The following is a 22,017-nucleotide window of genomic DNA, read 5'->3' on the forward strand; positions in this document are numbered from 1 at the left end:
CAAGGAAAAGAGTGTGTAGGTCGATGTTTCAGTCTCTAGTTTTGCATTAATGAGACCATCTTCAGGACTGTATAGTATTAAGGTTGTAGACCCCTAAAATCAAATGAAACAACAGGAGAGAAAGGGTATTGTTGGGACCACTCTTTTACCCCTTCCGAAATAAATGTATTGTAATCAACATAAGAGTGTCAAACAAAACAAAACAAACAGTAAAGGATGAAACACAAAACCAGTTTGCGCAAGTAGACAGGGTAGAAATTTATACCGGCTAAGAGTTCTGAAATTTAGTAAAGAGGTAAGGTGCACGTGCTTAGTGTAGAAAAAGGACCCTCAGGCACCAACTGCAAAAGTCGGTAGCCAGTTGTCTTCATTGGGTCCCCAAGAGTAGAAAAAGAAACTGAAATGGTGATAAGAAACGTGATTTAAAAAGAGTGTGGGCTACTCATCAGACAATAATTTTATTGAGAAGGTAGCTCTAACTCTAATAAAAACAGTGAAAAAACAATGGACTAGTGATTGGTTGAGTTAGCTTGAACCAATAAGTCCTCACAAAAGTGACAAATAAACAAAGATGGTCAACATGTTTCTGCTAAGGAGCCCAAAGTCAGCTCAGCATTCGTCAGGACCAAAACACTCATTCATACTCCTTGGTGGGCACTCACTAAGGTGTCCAAACCTAAGGTGTAGAAAAGAAAAAACTAATACAACCTGGTAACTGTCAAGGTTCCTAAGATGGATGAATCTCCATGGAGTCTCGCCTCATTAAGGGAGACTAAAATTCTGAAAAATAAGAGAAACAAACAAATCTGTTTTGAAACTAACTATACTAGAAATGTTAAAATTCAGTTTATCTAAGCAAACGTGCATGTGTTTTACCAGTTAGTAAAATTATCACAGAGAATTGTACTGTTGGAAATACAGGGTACAATGCCCAAGAGAAGGCTATCTCATTCTATGAGTTCCCAAACAAGTTCTCACTCGTTAATAAGCCAATATCAGAAAAACCTGCAAATAATATTATGTCTGCATGTTTAGAGGGTAGATACTTTATTGGTGAAAGTGCTCGTCAAAACGACCTAAGGTCGGGATTATGGAATTGCAAAAACGCCCTTTAAATAAAGCGCAATCAGATGTCACATCGAAACAGAGAGGTAAAACTCACTTTGAAAAGTCCGCTGTCGAACATCATGGACTGGCGGAGGGGGGAAACCTTCACGCTCGGTCAATCTGTCAGCATGATATAGTGGTATTAAAAGCCTATTCTGCTGGCGTGTATTTAGAGTAACGGAGGTTATGAGCGGTAAATGGAGTGTAAATCAAAGACCTTCTTGCTCCGATGCGACTCCCCGCCGGTAAACCTGTTTGGACCGCAACCGCCGCCCGCAACAACCAAGGGGCAATGCGGTTGCGGGTTTGTTTTGTAAAAGAACGCGGAAGTTCGGGAAGGGCGCGGCTCGCGTTGTTAGCGGTCACATGTTCCTGTGACTGCTCATATTGCTTAAAGGGGCCTCGCTGTTTCATTGTTCGCTGTGCCGTGTTCACAAAATCTCTGCATAATAAACCGAAAGGATCAAGACGCAACCAGGGAATAGTAATTTAAGATGGCAAACAAATAGGCGCTATTTCAACCTAACCCCAACAATTTTTCAATTACAAATTTCTGTGTATCAGTTTAGTTAGAAACAATAGAAACCATAAAGCAGATGGTGGCTTGTAGAAGAAAAAAGCAAAAAGTGACTCTTATAGCAATTACATCAGACCAAGAGCCACTCTTGAAATAGCGCCTATTTGTTTGTCATCTTAAATTACTATTCCCTGGTTGCGTCTTGACTTCCACATATCCCGTGATTATACCGGTGAAGTATGCCACTTTTACAAATATAATATCAACGATACATATTATCTTTCCAAAATAATGGGATCCTTTCGGTTTATTACAGAAAGGGATTCAGTTGCATTAACACAAAATGCAGTAGGGACCTGATGGTCCACACTATAGAAACTGCACAGAGACTCAGTGTAAAAGAACTTGAAGAAATAGAAGCACTAACCCAGGCTATAAAAGATAGTCCAACAATATCCGATGCCAAAGCGCTATTAGAAAAAATAGAGAAAGAGATCTTGGCATTTAAAGACAACACACTTAATAATAAAATTGCACAATACGAGAGAGACTCAAAGGCATTCACGCTCGAAAAAGCATACCCCTTTCTAAAAGACGAGTATTATACTCAGGCCGAGTCAAGGGGAGCATTGCGCAACTATCAGGGCAGGTCCCGTTATAGGTTTAAAACTTTTTCCGAAACCTCATCATCATCAGATTCATCGGGCTCTGATACACGTGGGAATCAAAATAAAAAGCAGGTGTCTTTTTTAGAGAAGGACCAGCAAGGAAAGACCAGATTCAAGGTACCATGGGAGATGCGGAGAAGTGTGGCTCACTGGTTAGAGCAGGCAGACCCTGAAGCAGAGGTCAGACCCAGGTCCAGGGTTCGATTCCCAACGCGGCAGGGTGTTGAGCTCAAATGTCCACGGACTCGATAATTCTCGCTTCGGTGCCTGACCTAATCATGGGTTCACACTCTGCAACTCTGGGCATTAAGCTTGCTTAATCTCCACAACGGCCCCCCGCGGCGGGATGCCTGGCTTTCACCTTGGGGATGCCCAGTAGGGGCTATCTCACAGGGAAAAACCAGGACGGGTTCCCAAGGTAAGCGCGGAGATACCCCTTCGGGGGTCGATTCTGGCGCTATATAAGAAATATAATAATAATAATAATGCGGACAAGGAGGAATTTCTACAAATCATAAAGGCACCATCAGCAATAGTCAACCTATCCGCTAAAATACTTACAAAAGATGAGGAATCTGTATTAAATCTAGGATTAAAATTTGTCCCCCGTCAGCAAACAGACTTTACCCAAATGAAGCTAGAGACTATAGAATTTTGTCGCAAAATTCGACTTAGGGCCTTTTTTGCCAACCAGCCACCAATGATGGAAAAAGAAACGACTGGGTTACGTAACAAATCGACGTTTATACCTAGTCAAAAAATTCCAAAACAGATCTATGCCTTCGAACAGATTATGCTATCCTCAATTGATAAACTAGAGAGAACTAAAAAATATTTCCAACAAAATATAAGCAAAGAAGTGCATTACAGAACTTGAGGAATGACCAGTCAATAGTTGTCAAACAGGCCGACAAAGGCGGAGCTGTAGTCCTTTGGCCAAGAGAACAATATCTTGCTGAAGCAAATACACAGGTGAACAATAAAGTCTGGTACAGAATCCTAAAGGAAGACCCTGTAAAAAACATTCAGGGACTGATAGCTGACATTGTAAAAATAGGACTAGATGAAGGATATGTGGGTGTGAGAGAAGGTGAATTTCTAATAAAAAAATATCCCAGGACCCCCATCCTGTACTTCCTCCCCAAGATTCATAAAAGTCTAAATGAGCCACCAGGACGACCCATTGTCTCTGGGTGCGACTCCTGCCTTGAACCACTTGCGAAATATGTGGACTTCTTGAAGCCCTTCGTAAGCTCTGTTAAATCATACCTCAGAGACACAATGGATTTCCTAGTAAAAATAGAAGGAACTGAATTTAATCCTGCTTCACAATTGCTTGTGACAATGGACGTCACGTCCACAAAGAAGGCAGACTCCTAATAACAAACCTGTCAAGATGTGAATAGAGATGCCACGTTGCCAACATATATGGCCCTAGAACAGACGACCCCTTGTTATGGGCGGAGGTGTCAGACGCACTAGATAAAATCCCTCAAGACGAACTAACAATCGTAGCAGGTGATCTCAATATCCTGCATGACCACATAAGTGACAGACTATTGTCTTGTCAATACCGCCCCAGCAACTCTCACACAGCACTACAAAACATCTGCACCAAATTTAACCTCAAAGATGCATGGAGACTACAACACCCTGACACTAGCGACTACACCTTCTAATCCAACCCACACAATTCATACACCAGGATAGACTATATTCTAGTCTCGGGATCGCACACACACCTGATAGAACAAACGGATATAGCACCAAGACTGGTCTCTGATCACTCAGCCATTAGCCTCAAACTAAGAGGCTGCCACAACGAAGCGGTCCACAGTGAATTTAGCTCAGACCTAGAAATCAAACAAGAGATAGCAGAAGCCATAATCAACTACATTAACCACAATGACTCCCCAGATACTAAAGTGGACACACTGTGAGAGGCCCTAAAGGCAACGATAAGGGGTAAACTAATCAGAATGAAAGCAAGGATAGTCAAAAAATCGAACCTGAGAATAACCCAACTCAAGGAAGAGATAGAAAAGCTAGAACTAGACCACATGAAAACCACAAATGACAAACAGCTGCTCTCCACACTAACAAAGCACAAATAGGAATACAACAACATTTTGAGCGAGAGGGCAGGACTGTGGTTCAACAAATGCAAAGTACTTAACCTTTGCGAATCCAACAGAGCAGGGAAGCTATTAGCATCATACTTGAAACACAAACGCAACCAGGTGGCAATCTCCTCAATTACAGACTCGAACAACAAAACACACAAGACACAAGTAGATCCTAAACACATTCCAGGAATTTTATTCAGAACTATACAAGTCGGGGCAAAGACTTAGCCAGGAAGAATGCGCAAGATACCTAGACAGGTTAGGGCTCCCAAAGCTAGATCCCGCATACACAGCTCAAACGGGGCAGGAAATCAACACCACGGAAATAGAGATGGCGGTCAAGTCACTTATAAAAAATAAGGCCCCTGGGCTGGATGGATACACGGCGGACTTCTATAAGTCCTTCAAAACCCAATTAGTACCAACAATGAACAGGGTCTTCAACCCTGCTGCAAACACAGGGTCCCCCAATCCATGACGGAGGCCACTATTATAGTCATCCCTAAAGAAGGGAAAGACCACCAACATTATAAAAAACTACAGACCCATTTCCCTCATCAACGTGAACCAAAGCATTGTAAATGATAAACAGCAACAAGAGTAGCATTGCGTCCAACATTAAGATAGTGTCCCTAAACGTCAAGGGTCTGAATAGCCCGGTGAAAAGGAGGAAAGTACTCGAACACCTTAGGAAACTTAAGAGCGACATATACGTACTCCAAGAAACAAGATTGCAAGCAGAGGACATCAGCCGCATAGGGGCCAATTGGATAGGTGAGGTGCAGGGCTCACCAGCACAGAATAAGAAGAACGGGGTAGTAACAATTATAAGCAAACACTCCAAAATAGAAGTGGTAGGCTCTCAGGCAGACACACAAGGGAGAATGCTTACGACGACACTCAGAAGGGCTGGGGAGACATTCCATGTAGCTAACATATATGGGCCCAACAGTGACGACAGAACATTTTGGGAGGGGGTGGGCGCACAACTGTACTCACTACCTCTAGGAGACCTGCTGATCGTCGCGGGGGATATGAACCAAGTCCTAGACCCAGCAATTGATAAGCATCCATACAGACCAAGCCAATCAACAAACAATCCCCACATCCTTAAAAATCTCTGTTCCAAACTAAGTCTAAGAGACCCTTGGCGCATAAGCAACCCAGATGCCAGGGAGTACACTTTTTACTCCAACCCACACAACTCATACAGCCGAATAGATTACATTCTGATGTCAGAAACACATACTCACCTCATAGACCACACGGAAATAGGACCCAGAACTATATCAGACCACTCACACATAAGCCTAACACTATCGGGCAGACACAACGACGAGCCGACCCGCAGATGGCGATTCGATGACAGTCTGCTCCAAAACACCCCAGCGAGAGCCAAAATAGAGGAGGCAATAAAAGAATACCTACTACTAAACGATAAACCAGACACAAACAGGGAAGTCCTATGGGACGCCCTGAAGGCCACCATTCGGGGAACAGTCATGACAGTCAAGGGAAGGATGAACAAAGACAGGAACAAGAAAGTTGCAGACCTAGAGAAGGAAATCAAAAAACTTGAGAACAGCCACATAGCCAGAATAGAGGACAGGAACACACTCACAAACCTAACTAAATTAAAGTACGAGCTAAACAGGATACTGAGCGAGAGGGCGGGCACCTGGATCAATAAATATAAATCAATTAATCTATGTACCGCAAACAAAGCGGGCAAAAACCTAGCATCCTACCTGAGAGGAAAGCAGAGACACCACACGATAGGAGCCATCAAAGACAAACACGGCATATCCCAGACCTCAAACAAAGACATCCTAGAAGTCTTCAGGGATTTCTACGAGGGACTGTACACAAAGGATGATACACTGCAAGATGATGGGGGGAAAGAGCTACTAGCGAACATAGCCACACCCACACTGACGGACCAGGAACGAGACATCCTGGAAATGTCCATAACGGGGGATGAGATAGAGCCACGCAAAGCCTCAAAGATAACAAGGCACCTGGGCCAGACGGGTTCACAGCTGGCTTCTATAAGCAATACCTGAACATACTTAAACCCACAATGAGGGAGGTATTCACAGCATGCGCCCAGAGCGGACACATGACACCCTCAATGGCGGAGGCAAATATAATAGTGATACCCAAGGAAGGGAAAGACACAACAGAGGCGAAGAACTTTAGACCGATCTCCCTCATCAATGTAGACTGCAAAATCTATGCAAAAATACTAGCCAATAGACTCAACGCATATCTTCCGAAACTCATACACAACTCGCAAGTAGGCTATCTTAAAAACCGGATGTCACATGACAACACGAGACTCCTATGCCACGTAATTAACCACTCCTCACGTAGCGACAACGCAGCAGTCATGATAGCTTTAGATGCTGAGAAAGCCTTTGATAGAGTCTCATGGCCCTTCTTGGATCAGTGCATGGGGAAATTCAGGTTAGGTCCAAACTATAGGAAGATGGTGATGGCTCTATATGAGAACCCCAAAGCAAGGGTGGTGGTCAACGGAGGCACATCAAACATACTCAACTTGGGAAGGGGAACTAGACAAGGATGCCCCCTGTCACCAGCCCTATTCCTGCTAGCCATAGAACCGCTCCTCACGATGATCAGATCCAATGTGGACATTGTAGGGATACCAATAGGGGGAGAGACTTTCAAGCTAGCGGCGTATGCAGATGACGTACTAATAGTCACGGAAGACCCAGAGAGATCCATAAAAGCACTGACTGACACCATTGACAAATACGCCAAGGTCTCGGGGTACAAACTTAACAGAGACAAATCTGAATGCAAACCTCTAAACATCCACGCAACAAGAACAGTATTAGGAACATCAGGACTAACATGGCAACCAAAACCTATAAAATATCTGGGTATCCTCTTCGAGAGGGACCTAAGAATGACACTGGAACACAACGAGCACGCAACGATACAGAAAATCAAGGACAAGGTAGAAGGGTGGTCCCCCAGGTTCACAACATGGTGGGGAAGGATAGAGGCAATCAAAATGATGCTCTCACCGATGGTCAACTATTTGCTAACAATGCTCCCACTGACTAACACAGAGAGCTTCCACAAGACACTTGACAAGTTACTAAACAGCTTCCTTTGGAGGGGGAAGAAACCAAGAATAAGCCTACACAAGCTAAGGCTATCTAAAGAACAGGGTGGCCTGAACATAACGAATTTCAAGCGATTCCAGACGGCATGCATAGCTAGACAGGGACTACATTGGCTAGACCCAAGAAAGGAATACACCCCAGCATGGCTATCTTTCGAGCGCGGCCTACTAAAGGGCATGAACCCTATAACACTCCTGACAGCCACACGACACCCAGCAGTGAGGGAAAACCCCGTCCTCAGGAACACAAGGACAGCTCTACTGAGCGTCGACAAAACACTGTCAACAAGCATCAGGGGAGGCCAATTTGAATCCCTCTGGCACAACCCTACCTTAAAATACAGAGATAAGGTTCTAGACATGCCTGTGTGGTACGGACAAGGCATATCCACGGCCCATGACCTTCTAAGACAAGGCGAGAACACAACGTTTGACACACTCAAGGATGCGCACAACCTACAAAACATAGAACTATACAACTTCCTGAAAATAAAAGTAGCTATTAGGAAGGCAAACCTCACAAGCCAGACACCTTCGCTCTTACAGCTTGCAGCTAATCTCAACAAAACAGGACACCAAATAGCACACCTCTACAGAGCCCTACGCCCCAAACACACCAAACTCAATGACAAGGTCACAAACTTCTGGGGGACTGTAGCAGGGAAGGAACTAAGCGAAACAGAAAAGGCCGAATTGTGGAGATCGACCACTAGGAAAAAGATAACTGCTTCACTAAATCAGACCAAATACTGGTTAGTGCACAAGGCTTACTGGACACCGGCCCGCCTATCCACCCTGGGGATCCGAGAGAGCGACACATGCTGGAACTGTAACGAAGGTAGGGGGGATTTAGAGCATCTCTTACTCAGCTGCCCTCAGATCAAGGATTTCTGGGAAAGAACGGGGAAGCTTATCAATGACATCACTGGTGTAGCCATACACATAGATTTTCCAAGTCTAGTCCTGGGCTTTGCATCCCCGTCCATTAAAACGACAGAAGACCGCGACCTCATTGACCTACTGTTGACTGCTGCAGTCAAAATAATCCTAAGCAACTGGAAAGACACCACAAAAGCGACACCACAGGCATGGCTCAACTGGGTCACTTTCCTAAGAGGGGCAGATAACATTACAGCGAAATATACACCGAAAACACACAGGCAATCAAACATGTGGAGGCCCTTAGACCTCTACCTTTCATCACATAAACCCCCCTAGGCGCAGACACCAGACACTAGACAGCCACCGAGGGACACAGCACAGGGACCGACACTACAACAAGAGAAACCGGCTAGGAAGTACACTCTCCTATCTCCTACCTCTATCACTCTCTATCCTCTCTATCGTCCGGGGTGCTATACCCACCAGGCAGATCAAAGGGGGGAAAGAAGACAACGCCAAGCAAGACTCGGATAACGGACTTCTTCTTCCTTCTTGGACTAGTAGAACTATCCGACCCCACGCACCATGGCAAGGAACGCACTATTGCAGGACAATATTACTATACCCCCCCCCCCCCCCCCCCCCCCCCGGCGCCTTCTTTTTTTTCTCTTTTCTTTTTTCTCCTCTTTCTTTCCGCCACTCATATATGCTCCATGTAAATATATATTTTTTTTTATATACAATAAAAAATTACAGAAATAACGTGGACTGTAAAATCTATGGCAAAATTCTGGCGGTCGGACTAAACATGGTACTACCCAAATTAACCAGTAACGCATAAGTCGGTTTCATGCGTAACCGTATGTCTAGCGACAGCACACAGCTTTTTTTGCCATATCCTAGAACAAATCTCCACGAAACCTGAACCGGCTGCAGCGATAGCACTGGACGCAGAGAAGGCCCTTGATAAGGTTACTGGGCCTTGCTAGAGCAATGCATGCAGACCTTCAACCTAGGGGAGTCATATATTAGAATGACCATGGTCCTCTACCAGACACCCTCAGCCCGTATCGCAGTTAATGGCTCGCTCTCAGACCCCTTTAAACTGCAGCAAGGAACCAGACAAGGATGCCCGCTCTCGCCAGCACTCTTTCTCCCGGCCTTAGAACCCCTCATACAGGACATAAAACTAAACGATGACATAAAACGGATTGACATCAAAGGTACAGTAGTTACACTACACAGATGATATTCTAATTGTAATACAACAGCCAAAAACATCAATTAAAGCCCTGATGAACACAATAGCAGAATACTCTAAACTATCAGGATATAGACTGAATAACGAAAATTCTGAATGCAAACCGCTCAACGTACACTGCACAAAAGATGCAATAGGGGACTCGGGACTGACATGGCAGACTGGGTACGTCAAATACTTAGAAATACACTTTGGCACTGACCTGTTCAGTACTCTATGGCACAATGAAAAAACCCTACTAGAAAAGGTCAAAAACCTGCTTGAGGCATGGTCCCCGAAATTCATTACTTGGTGGGGACGCATTGAAACGATAAAAATGATGATTACGCCAATGATTAACTACGTAATAAGCATGCTGCCTCTCCTGCTCACAGAAGATTTCCACCGGAAAATCGACAACATGTTCACTAAGTTCCTCTGGCAAGACACAAAGGCAAGGATTAGTATAAAGAAACTGAGACTACCGAAAGCACAGGGTGGGGTGAATCTAGCAGACTTTAAAATTTACCAGCTAGCTTTCCTAGCAAAACAGGGAACACAATGGGTAATCGAAACGCCCGGCTACACATCAGTATGGCTACACACGGAGATAGCCATCCTGAACAAACTGAGCCCGCTAGCCCTTCTAACAGCAAACACATACCCATACACATCCAAACCGATCTTTAAGAACACTAAAACAGCCTACCTAAAACTCGACAGGAAAATGGAGTTTAGCATCAAAGGTTCCAACTCAGAAGCATTGTGGGCTAACCCAAAGATAAAATATAAAGGGAAAAGTCTCACCTTCGGGACATGGATAGAAAAAGGTATCTGCTTCCCACACCAACTTGAGAGAGGGTCAGCCCCCATCACATTCTCCGACCTGAAAGCAGCTCAGCAACTAGAAAACATAGACCTATACAGATTCCTAAAGGTTAAAGCAGCCCAGTCAAAGACAAACCTAACAAACAGCCATCCCTTAATCTTCAGATACGTAGCTAATATGAACAAATTAGGGCACCAAGTATCACAAATATACAGGCTCCTACGACCAAAAAGCACCAAACTAAATCCCAAAACAACTGAAACTTGGACAAACAGATCCACTCCTGTTAAATGATCAAGAATGGAGAAGTATGTGGGCCTCGGCCACAACAAATAAGATAATCCCAGTGCTGGCACAAACAAAACTCTGGCTACTCCATAAAACCTTCTGGACCCCCGACCGCCTACACACACTCAGAGATGACCCCCTATGCTAGAACTGCAACACAGAGAAGGGGGAACTTGCGCACCTTATCTTCCATTGCCCATTCCTCAAGGTATTCTGGGGTAGAATCTTTGATTTCAAAATCCAAGAGAGAAGGTTAGTGAAGCACACCCTAATTTCAATTGTGCCAAATCTTGATAATCACAAGAATGTAAAATTAAGTTGATCTATGTTGCAGACATATGTACAAAATATTAATAACGACATAAAATGATCCAGAATTCCATCAGTACAATTCGAAAATAGGAAGGGATAACGCGGCTCACGTCGTTATCAGGCATTTCGGTTTTCTGACGTCCCCACTATTTCTGAAGAACACCACGAATTAGGGGTCCGTCCTTCACTCATGGATGATACAATTTTCAGCTATTTGGCTATATTAGAAGATGATCTAACCTCATTGGGGGCCGTATTATTACTATCTTTTTTGCTTACCTCCTGACTTATTGAGAGGTTTATAATTATTCTGGAGCCTATATATATCGATTTCTGAGGGGACCATCACATTACTTTGAAGCTCCATTCCTTAGAGAAGCTTCTATCCATTTCGTTTGACTATTTTTGAAATAGATTGCTCCGGATACAGATTGTTTGCTATGTGTATTTACTCCCAATAGAATTCTATTTGATGCTGCAACCACAACATGATTTGTGACTCCTTATAGGATCATATCATAGCCTTGAGAAAGCCTAAGTACTAATTGTGTACAGACGAAACACGTGTTGGCTGCATCTCACGTCTGGATATAAGTTTCAAAAGAACAAAAAATAAAGAAAATCAGACATTCAAGTATCGTGACCTTGTCATCTTGTCCTGATGGAATTCTGATCAATTTATGTCATTAGTAATATTTTGTACATATGTCTGCAACATAGATCAACTTAATTTTACATTCTCGTGAATATCAAGATTTGGCACAATTGAAATTAGGGTGTGCTTCATTAACCTTATTTCTTGGATTATTGCAATAGCAGGTTGTTTTCAGCTTGCTAATAACACTCTTGGGTAGTGAGTGTTACTGGTTTCCTTAGCACCCCGCTGTAGTTACAGCAACCATATACTCAATACGCTCCCTACTTTTGTGATTATTGATTTTGTTCTTGTTTTGATGTGCAGTATTTCCCTAACAGGGAACACTACTACCAGTCTGCTCTTTGATTTCATAGACAACGTGTTTAAAACGAAGCTAACGAGGGACTTCGCCTCCCTCACAGCAGCCTTTATACAAAATGATCTCGCCTCTGAAAGAGAGAAAGAACTAATGGACTTACTTCTGACAGGGGCAGTCAAACTTGTGCTGAACAACTGGAAAGACGCTAGCAAAACTACCTACCAAGGATGGATAAACTGGGTCACTCACCTCAGAGGAGCGGACCGGTTGGCACTGGTATAGAGTCAAAATATCGAGTTTTTATTATTGACTAGACATTATATCGAGTAAAAAATATAGAATAGACATAATATCGACTAGACAGAATATAGACTACCAAAAAATCGACTACAAAACTTTAATATCGAATAGAATGGACATATTATCGACTAGACAGAATATCGACAACAAAAATATCGAATTTAGGGTAAGTTAATACTAATTTTTAATTTGTGTGTAATATAATTCTGTAGCGGGTTGTGGGTTTATAGGGGAATAGGATGGGAAGTAATTTAATTATAATTAATCAAATATGTCATTTTATTTATTGGTATTTATTTTGAATTAATTGCTAATTAATTATTAATTGGTAATTAATGAAAATATAATTGGTAATTAACTTTTAATGATTAATTGATAAATATGTTAATCTTAGTAATTTATTTTCTGTAGCGGGTTGTGGGTTTATAGGGGAATAGGGTGGGAAGTAATTTAATCATAATTAATTAAATATGTTATTTTATTTTTTGGTATTTAAAATTAATTGTCAATTAATTATTAATTGGTAATTAATTAAAATATAATTGGTAATAAATTTTAATTGATTAATTGATAAATATGTTAATTTCAGTAATTTATTTTCTCTAGCAGGTTGTGGGTTTATAGGGGAATAGGGTGGGAAGTAATTTTATTATAATTAATTAAATATGTTATTTTATTTATTGGTATTTTTTGGAAATAATTGTGAATTATTACTTTGTAAATAATTAAAATATAATTAGTAATTAATTGTAATTGATTAATTGATAAATATGTTAATTTTAGTAATTTATTTACTGTAGCGGGTTAGGGGTTTATAGGGGAATAGGGTGGGATGTAATTTAATTATAATTAATTAAATATGTTATTTTATTTATTATTTATTTAGAATTACTTGTTAATTAATTATTAATTGGTAATTAATCAAAATAAAAATTGTAATTTATTGTAATTGATTAATTGATAAATATGTTACTTTTATTACATTATTTTCTGTAGTGGGTTGTGTGTTTATAGGGGAATAGCTTGGGAAGTAATTTAATTGTAAGTAATTACATTTTTTAAATTTTTTTGTGTCTAATTTTTATTTATTTTATATTGTAAATTAATTTATTGGCAATTGGTAAATAATTAGTATTAGTAGGTAATTTTTATTATTAGTGAATTTTTATTTGTAATTTTAATTGACTAATTAAAATGTTATAACATTGTAAAATATTGTAATTATTTTTTAATTGGCATTAATATTTATGTTATTTATATTTATATATGAAGTATTTACTTTCCCTACTATTGCACTCACTGGAGTGGGAATAGTAATTTTGAACCCTACGCTATCCAACGCTTTCCCTACTCTTGCACTCTCTGGAGTAGGAATAGTAATTTTCACCCCTACGCTATCCAAAGCTTTCCCTACTATTGCACTCACTGGAGTGGGAATAGTAATTTTTACCCCTACGCTATCCAACGCTTTCCCTACTGTTGCACTCACTGGAGTGGGAATAGTAATTTTTAACCCTACGCTATCCAACACTTTCCCTACTGTTGCACTCACTGGAGTGGGAATAGTAATTTTTACCCCTACACTATCCAACGTTTTCCCCACTGTTGCTCTGTCTGGAGTGGTAATAGTAATTTTTACCCTCTCACTATCCAACGCTTGCCCTACTGTTGCACTTTCTGGAGTTGGAATAGTAATTTTTACCCCTACGCTATCCAACCCTTTCCCTATTCTTGCACTCACTGGAGTGGGAATAGTAATTTTTACCCCTACGCTATCCAACGCTTTCCCTACTGTTGCGCTCACTGGAGTGGGGATAGTAATTTTTACCCCTACGCTATCCAACGCTTTCCCTACTGTTGCACTCTCTGGAGTGAGAATAGTAATTTTTACCCCTACGCTATCCAACGCTTTCCCTACTGTTGCACTCTCTGGAGTGGGAATAGTAAATGTAACCCTCTCGCTATCCTACGGAAAAAATATTGTATATTTTTTGTTAATAATATGCATATATATATATATATATATATATATATATATACACACACACATATATATATATATGTTTTAATATACATATATTTTTTTAAGTTACATTATTTATTTATTAATTTTAAGTTTATTCACGTATTTTAAGTATGTTTAAATTAATTATATTTATTATTATATTCGTTTTAAATTACTTTTAAGATATTTTAAAAATTCGAAATTTTGACTGTCTATATTTTTTCCTATCGATATTTTGGAGTCGATATTTTTGCACTTACCTGTTTTTAGATAAGAAGTCGATATTCTGGCATTTTAAATTTTTACCTCGATATTTTGGCAAGTCGATATTTTGACTGTCGATATTCTGTCAGTGATCCGTTGGCACTACAGTACTCCCCCTGGAAAGCGTCATCTAGGCGGCTTTGGGAAACGCTGGACAGAGCCCTCGACCCCTTCAAACCGCCATAGAAGGCTGTACTTAAAAATCCCTCCGGGGAGAGACTCGCAAATGATCTCACTACCCCAAGTGTGCTAGACAGTATGTTAGTCGATGTTTCGCTCGATAATGCCTTAAGCTTTGTATGTATACCTATCTAGGGGTCTACCCTACCCCTCCTCTTTCTTCTTTTTTCTAACTTTCTGTCCTTTCCTCCTAACTTTTCTATCTTCTAGTAAAATCCATCCAGCGAGAGAGCAATCACACAACAACATTGTACTAATTACATATGCCAATTGAGACTTACCCTGTAACAGTATTAATGATTATATACAGTATATAAAAATACAATTCAAAAAAATAAAAAATAAGCTGTAGTCTAGTGACATAGTACTCGTTTTCTAACTAAAGCAGTCATGCTACTTCTCGGCTCGCAGTCAAAATGTGTTAAGATGGAAACTGACATTGCTTGGGTAAATTCCAACACTGGTAGTGCCTATTACTAATCAAAGGTCCAATTCACAAGAATGTGAGGATGTTAGAGTGTGACTCATACATGGGAAAAATATAACTTGATTTACCTACACTTGACAAAGCCAGAACATTTTGAATACAGAGATTTCAAGTATGTCTGGAAGTTACATTATTTATTTATTAATTTTAAGTTTATTCACGTATTTTAAGTATGTTTAAATTAATTATATTTATTATTATATTCGTTTTAAATTACTTTTAAGATATTTTAAAAATTCGAAATTTTGACTGTCTATATTTTTTCCTATCGATATTTTGGAGTCGATATTTTTGCACTTACCTGTTTTTAGATAAGAAGTCGATATTCTGGCATTTTAAATTTTTACCTCGATATTTTGGCAAGTCGATATTTTGACTGTCGATATTCTGTCAGTGATCCGTTGGCACTACAGTACTCCCCCTGGAAAGCGTCATCTAGGCGGCTTTGGGAAACGCTGGACAGAGCCCTCGACCCCTTCAAACCGCCATAGAAGGCTGTACTTAAAAATCCCTCCGGGGAGAGACTCGCAAATGATCTCACTACCCCAAGTGTGCTAGACAGTATGTTAGTCGATGTTTCGCTCGATAATGCCTTAAGCTTTGTATGTATACCTATCTAGGGGTCTACCCTACCCCTCCTCTTTCTTCTTTTTTCTAACTTTCTGTCCTTTCCTCCTAACTTTTCTATCTTCTAGTAAAATCCATCCAGCGAGAGAGCAATCACACAACAACATTGTACTAATTACATATGCCAATTGAGACTTACCCTGTAACAGTATTAATGATTATATACAGTATATAAAAATACAATTAAAAAAAATAAAAAATAAGCTGTAGTCTAGTGACATAGTACTCGTTTTCTAACTAAAGCAGTCATGCTACTTCTCGGCTCGCAGTCAAAATGTGTTAAGATGGAAACTGACATTGCTTGGGTAAATTCCAACACTGGTAGTGCCTATTACTAATCAAAGGTCCAATTCACAAGAATGTGAGGATGTTAGAGTGTGACTCATACATGGGAAAAATATAACTTGATTTACCTACACTTGACAAAGCCAGAACATTTTGAATACAGAGATTTCAAGTATGTCTGGAAGTTACCAAAGTATCTGTACCCATGACAGGCTTAACTTTACCCTGGATGGGTTCCAAGAGTAGTGACATCACATGTATTTACCCGAAGGGGTTTGTTAATATTATTAAACAGATATGAAATGAAATGAATGAAATGAAAATAAATTTATAACGCGCAGAACTCAGCCCAATGGGCATCAAGGCGCCTAACATAATATATTGCATAACCATACACTGATTAATAATAGGCTTTCCCAAAATACCAGGTCTTGAGAGCTCTCTTAAAGAGGGGCAGGGATGAAAGAGCCTTGAGCTCGCAGGGGAGAGCATTCCATAGTCGAGGGGCCACTGATGCAAAGGCTCTACCGCCCCATCTTGTCTTTTTTGTGTGGGGGATAACAAGGAGATTCAGTTGAGATGATCTGAGACATCTGCTGGGTATATAATTAGAAAGCAGAGATCCCAGTCCATCGGTCAGTCCTGCTGTAAGGGCCTTATGGACTAGGCAAGTAATTTTAAAAGAAATGCGTTGCTCAATGGGTAACCAATGAAGCTTCTTCCTGGCTAACGTGGCGGAGGCGGAGCACGGGAGGTCCAGAACAAATCTCGCTGCTGCATTCTGTGTTACTTGCAGGCGATGTACCAGTCCCTTGTTAATCTCAGTGTATAGCGCATTGCAATAATCTAAGCGAGATCCAACCAATGCTACCACTGTTTGTTTTCTTGCCTGCGGGGATAAGTAGTGAACAATTCTGCGAAGGATTTTTAGAACTCCCCAGCAGGTAGCTACAGTTCTATTGATCTGTAGGCTCATGGCCAGCTCGATGTCAAAGATGACCCCCAGGTTTCTAGCCGACTGTGAAGGGGTCGGGCAGGTTCCCAGTGATGCCGGCCACCATTCACTCGACCAGGCGTCCCTGTCCTTTCCGAATATCAGCACCTCGGTCTTGTCGCCATTCAGCTTCAAGGAATTGACCGTCATCCAATCGGCAACTGATTGCATGCAACTCCTGAAGCTGAACGCTGTGGTGCTGACAGACCGTGACAGGGACACCATGATCTGAGTGTCGTCTGCATACGACACTACCTCCATCCCCAAAGATCTTACTAGTCTAGCAAGTGGGGCCACATAGATGTTGAATAGGGTCGGACTTAAAGCCGACCCTTGTTGCACCCCCCCATTGCAAAGACTTTACAGGGGAGAGGTATTTGCCCATTTGGACCCTCTGCCCCCTAAGCTCCAGAAAGGAGGATAGAAGGTTAAGGGCGGGCCCCTCCACCCCCAGCTCCCTCAGTCGAGATGTTAAGACTGAGGGAGAAAGGGTGTCGAATGCAGCGGTCAGATCCAATAAGACCAACATCGTGGTCTGTCCTTTGTCTACATTCATCCTGATGTTGTTGGTCACAACAGTGAGTGCAGACTCAGTGCTGTGTAGTTTTCTGAACCCATGTTGAGTCTGATCAAGGAATCCAGAGGAGTCCAGGAAGGTAGACAGATGATGGTTCAGGTGCATCTCGAGCATTTTGGCTGGGGCAGGTAGTAGAGAAATAGGTCTAAAGTTTTTTAGCACTGCAGGATCCAAAGAGGGTTTCTTAAGTAATGGCCTGACGATGACCCTCTTCCAGGCCGAGGGGAATACCCAGTGCTCTAAAGCACTATTCATGACCTCCAGGATATGGGGAAGGAAGGTGTCCCTGCATTCCTTCAGAGTTTTAAGCAGACATGGATCCAAGGGAGAGGAGGACTTCGTCTTATTCAGCAGGAGGTTAAGATGTTCAAGAGTGACAGGAGGGAAATTGGTAAGGGTCTTATCAAGATCTTTTGACCATGTTTCTAAAATTGACAAATCAGTGGCTATATGTGTTCCCAGAAGCTTCCTCTGTACTTCCAATTGCGTGGAGATGTCTACAATTTTCGTATAAAAGAAGCTTGAGATGTTGTCACAAAGCTCCTGAGAGCCTATTATAGGATCAGGTGCCTGTAATGAACGGAGGGAATCTACGATTTTGAAGAGTTCCCTAGATGATGTCAAGGATGTAGTAAAGTTGGAGAAGTGGTCTTGGTTGGTTTTGATAACTGAGGCCTTATATATCTTTAGTGAACTTTTGTACAGCTCTCTATCCTTAGTGTCCCATGTCCTCCTCCACTTTCTTTCCTGTCTTCTACATCATTGTCTCATCAACCTAAGTTGCTCTCCAAACCACGGGGCAGAGGGTTTATGCCTCGCAGCATACCTAGGGATGGCAGGAGCTAAGATATCCACAGCCCCAGAGATGCAGTTGGCTAGTTCCTAAGCAGCCTTCTCTGGGTCTGGAGTCAGGGAAAGGGTTCCGAAAAACGGGGCAAGGGAGTCATTGGAGATATTTTTGTAATTTCGCCTAGATTCTCTTGTAGAACACTAGAGGTGGTAAGTACAATAGGTACTGCTAGATGGTCAGTCCACACTAGCTGTTCCAGTGGGCCTGTCATAATCCTGGAGAGAAAATTGCGTCCAGAGTGTGGCCTGCTCTATGTGTGGGTTCCCTGACCAACTGTGTGAAACCGCAAGCATCTAGAGGATCAATCAAAGATATAGTATCTTTGGAAGTGATGTCCTCTAGATGAAAGTTAAGGTCCCCTAGTATGGTGAAATGCGGTTTGCCTGCATAAGGTTCTAATAGTCTAAACAGGTCACTGCTGAACTGTGATCTCAGCCCAGGGGGCCTATACATCAGAATCCCTGAGAATGACGAGGATGGGGATGATGAAATGCAGAAGTATATATAGTATAGATACCTCAATTAACGCTACTCATTTAATCTCTCTGTTTATTTTAAATTCTGCCTCTCAAGGCAACTTACTAATTCTAACCTTTTTCCCATTCTTTATTTTTTCTCTGTCTCTTTCTCATTAAATTCTCTAAAAGCAAACACAAACGGCTACAGGCTAGACACTTATTATCATTTACACGTCTCTGACCATGAGCACAGCTTTTCAGTCTGATGTTTTATATTGGACAAAAGGGAAAAATGGCAGCAAGGGATAATTAACGCCGCACTAACGAACTATACAACATATTTAGGAACACAAAGTCGCTGTTGCCCACCTCCAAGGTTCACTGCCAATGAACCTCACCACTTTAATGCAAGAAGAAAGCACAGAGAGGCAACACAAAAGTGAAATAGCACAAATGCTAGGCAACAAAGATCTAACCAGACTCTTCAATGACGATTGTCAAATTTTGTAATAGTTGCTTGTACACAAAAGAACTGAACAGTTTCTCATTGCCCTGAGGAAGCCCTTTTCAGGGTGAAACGCATTGGCTGCATCTACACTGCACTACGCTTTTGTGTTTCAAGCAACTATTAAAATATTTGACAATCATCATTGAAGAGTCCGAATAGATCTTTGTTGCCTAGCAGTTGCTTTCTTCTTGATTTTTTAATATTGCCATGCTATTGAATACCCAAATCCATTGGCCTAAATCATTCTTCTAACCTTTTCACTCTTTCCTCGTCATGCTTTTCTTTACTTCGTATAACATCATGCATTTATTGCTGCATGCTACTCCCCACCTCAGAATATATCTACTATACATCACTTCATTATCAAACGAAAACAGCATTGTGACGCCCCAGGGAAGTTTCACACTACAGAAAACTATGAAGTAAATACATATTGTCAGTATGCTCAGGAGGGATTAAGAAAAACAGGGGTACATCGCAAATTAATAGAAATTCAATACCCTTGTGTGTGTATCCCTCTAACACCTGTTTATACTTTAAGGTTTTTTGAACAAGGTAGCTAGCTGTAAACCTAGAAATGTGGCTTAGGAGAAAAATTCAAGGTAACCAGGGTACAGCTGCTAATCATGGCTTGCTGTTGGTCACCACATTCTTGCTAATACTGGTCTCAGGAGCAGTAAAAGGAACAGAAATTAAATAGAGTCCTAAAAAACGGGTTTACTTTGTGTAGGTCACTCTTCTAGCACCTCCTCTTTTCCTGTTTGGAGACCAACGGTCTAATAAACGTACTTCTACAACAGTCAGGTCAGGAATGGGAACATTAGTCCAACTCTTTGAGGTCACTGGTGGTCAGAGAATACATACTGCCATTTTCGGTACCTCTATAATTTTGGTGATCTGGCTTTCATACAGGCATGCACCATAAAATCCAGAATTAATGATTTTCTTTGTAAATTAGATCAGTGAAATTCCAGTGCACTGTTCTTACTTGGACCAATGAGGAATAAAGTACACATTTAGCGCGTTGACAAGCGACGGAAACTCAAGACACTTCCGGTAGAAGTTGGCTCCAGTGCTTGGGTAGATGAGTATCCAACGGAAGTTCTGCTGCACTGATTGTAGGAAGAAGTTCCAGGCACTTTCTTTGGAGTATGTAAGTCCAGCACTAGTGACCTGGTAAAAAAAAAACATTTCAAATGTGATGAGCATAAACATAGGTAAAATATGATGTTTATTAGAAAACAGTAGCACTTAAGACCTATAAACTAAAAAGTATTATCAAGAGTTTGAGCACTCTTTCATCACGCTGTATGAACTTTTACTTCCTCTCTATGCCCTCTTGCACCGCAGTGTTTCTCTTTTCCAGCCTGTCCAATATGTGCTCACCCTGTGTTGAATCTCACTGTCAGTGCTCTCTCTGACTCCTTATAGCACTTAGGCCCATACTCCTCAATATGCGCTCTGTCCCATTAAGTGCCTTCTTAAACCTCTCACACAGTCTCTGCACTCTCTTACCACACACTGCCCTGACTCCGAGCCAGTTCCTTTTCTCCTTGTCTTTGCTCTCTCTCCCAAACAGAGACATATATTTACAGTACAGCCTTAACTGAGGTGATTGTCAATCCCAATGTGCTTCCAGTGTGACATTCATCATCCCACATGTTCCACTCCATTTTTCCTGTGGACATCCTGCAGTCCTGTGGAAGAGGCAGTGGTTAGACTGAGCCTACCAAACTGCAGTGGTTAGGCGAAGCCTACCAAAGGGCAGTGGTTAGGCAAAGCCTACCAAAGAGCAGTGGTTAGGCCAAGCCTACCAAAGGGCAGTGGTTAGACCAAGCCTACCAAAGGGCAGTGGATAGGCCAAGCATATCAAAGAATAGTGTGGTTACACCAAGCCTACCAAAGGGCAGTGGTTAGGCCAAGTCTACCTAACGGCAGTGGTTAGGTCAAGGCTATCAAAGGGCTGTGTTTAAACCAAGCCTACCAAAGGGCAGTGGGTAGGCCGAGCCTGCCAAAAGGCAGTGGTTAGGCCAAGCCTACCAAAGAGCAGTGTGGTTACGCCAAGCCTACCAAAGGGCAGTGGTTAGGCCAAGCCTACCAAAGAGCAGTGCGGTTACGCCAAGCCTACCAAAGGGCAGTGGTTAGGCCAAGCCTACCAAAGAGCAGTGGTTAGGCCAAGCCTACCAAAGAGCAGTGGTTAGACCAAGCCTACCAAAGGGCAGTGGATAGGCCAAGCCTATCAAAGAATAGTGTGGTTACACCAAGCCTACCAAAGGGCAGTGGTTAGGCCAAGCCTACCAAACGGCAGTGGTTAGGTCAAGGCTATCAAAGGGCTGTGTTTAAACCAAGCCTACCAAAGGGCAGTGGGTAGGCCGAGCCTGCCAAAGGGCAGTGGGTAGGCCG

The 22,017-nt window shown here is 41.8% G+C and overlaps 1 protein-coding gene across 1 annotated transcript in view; it reads right to left on the bottom strand.

Moving 5' to 3' along the window:
• Positions 1-22,017, bottom strand: part of LOC147729701 (dynein axonemal heavy chain 17-like) — a 1,258,223-nt gene that overhangs the window by 890,919 nt on the left and 345,287 nt on the right. The window contains exon 20 of the mRNA XM_086954021.1: positions 20,603-20,787. Within this exon, the coding sequence (XP_086810147.1) occupies positions 20,603-20,787 (185 nt within the window). The remainder of the gene's footprint in view (positions 1-20,602; positions 20,788-22,017) is intronic.

Source organism: Lissotriton vulgaris, chromosome 2_1 (genome assembly GCF_964263255.1).
Source record: "Lissotriton vulgaris chromosome 2_1, aLisVul1.2, whole genome shotgun sequence".
NCBI classification, from domain to species: domain Eukaryota; kingdom Metazoa; phylum Chordata; class Amphibia; order Caudata; family Salamandridae; genus Lissotriton; species Lissotriton vulgaris.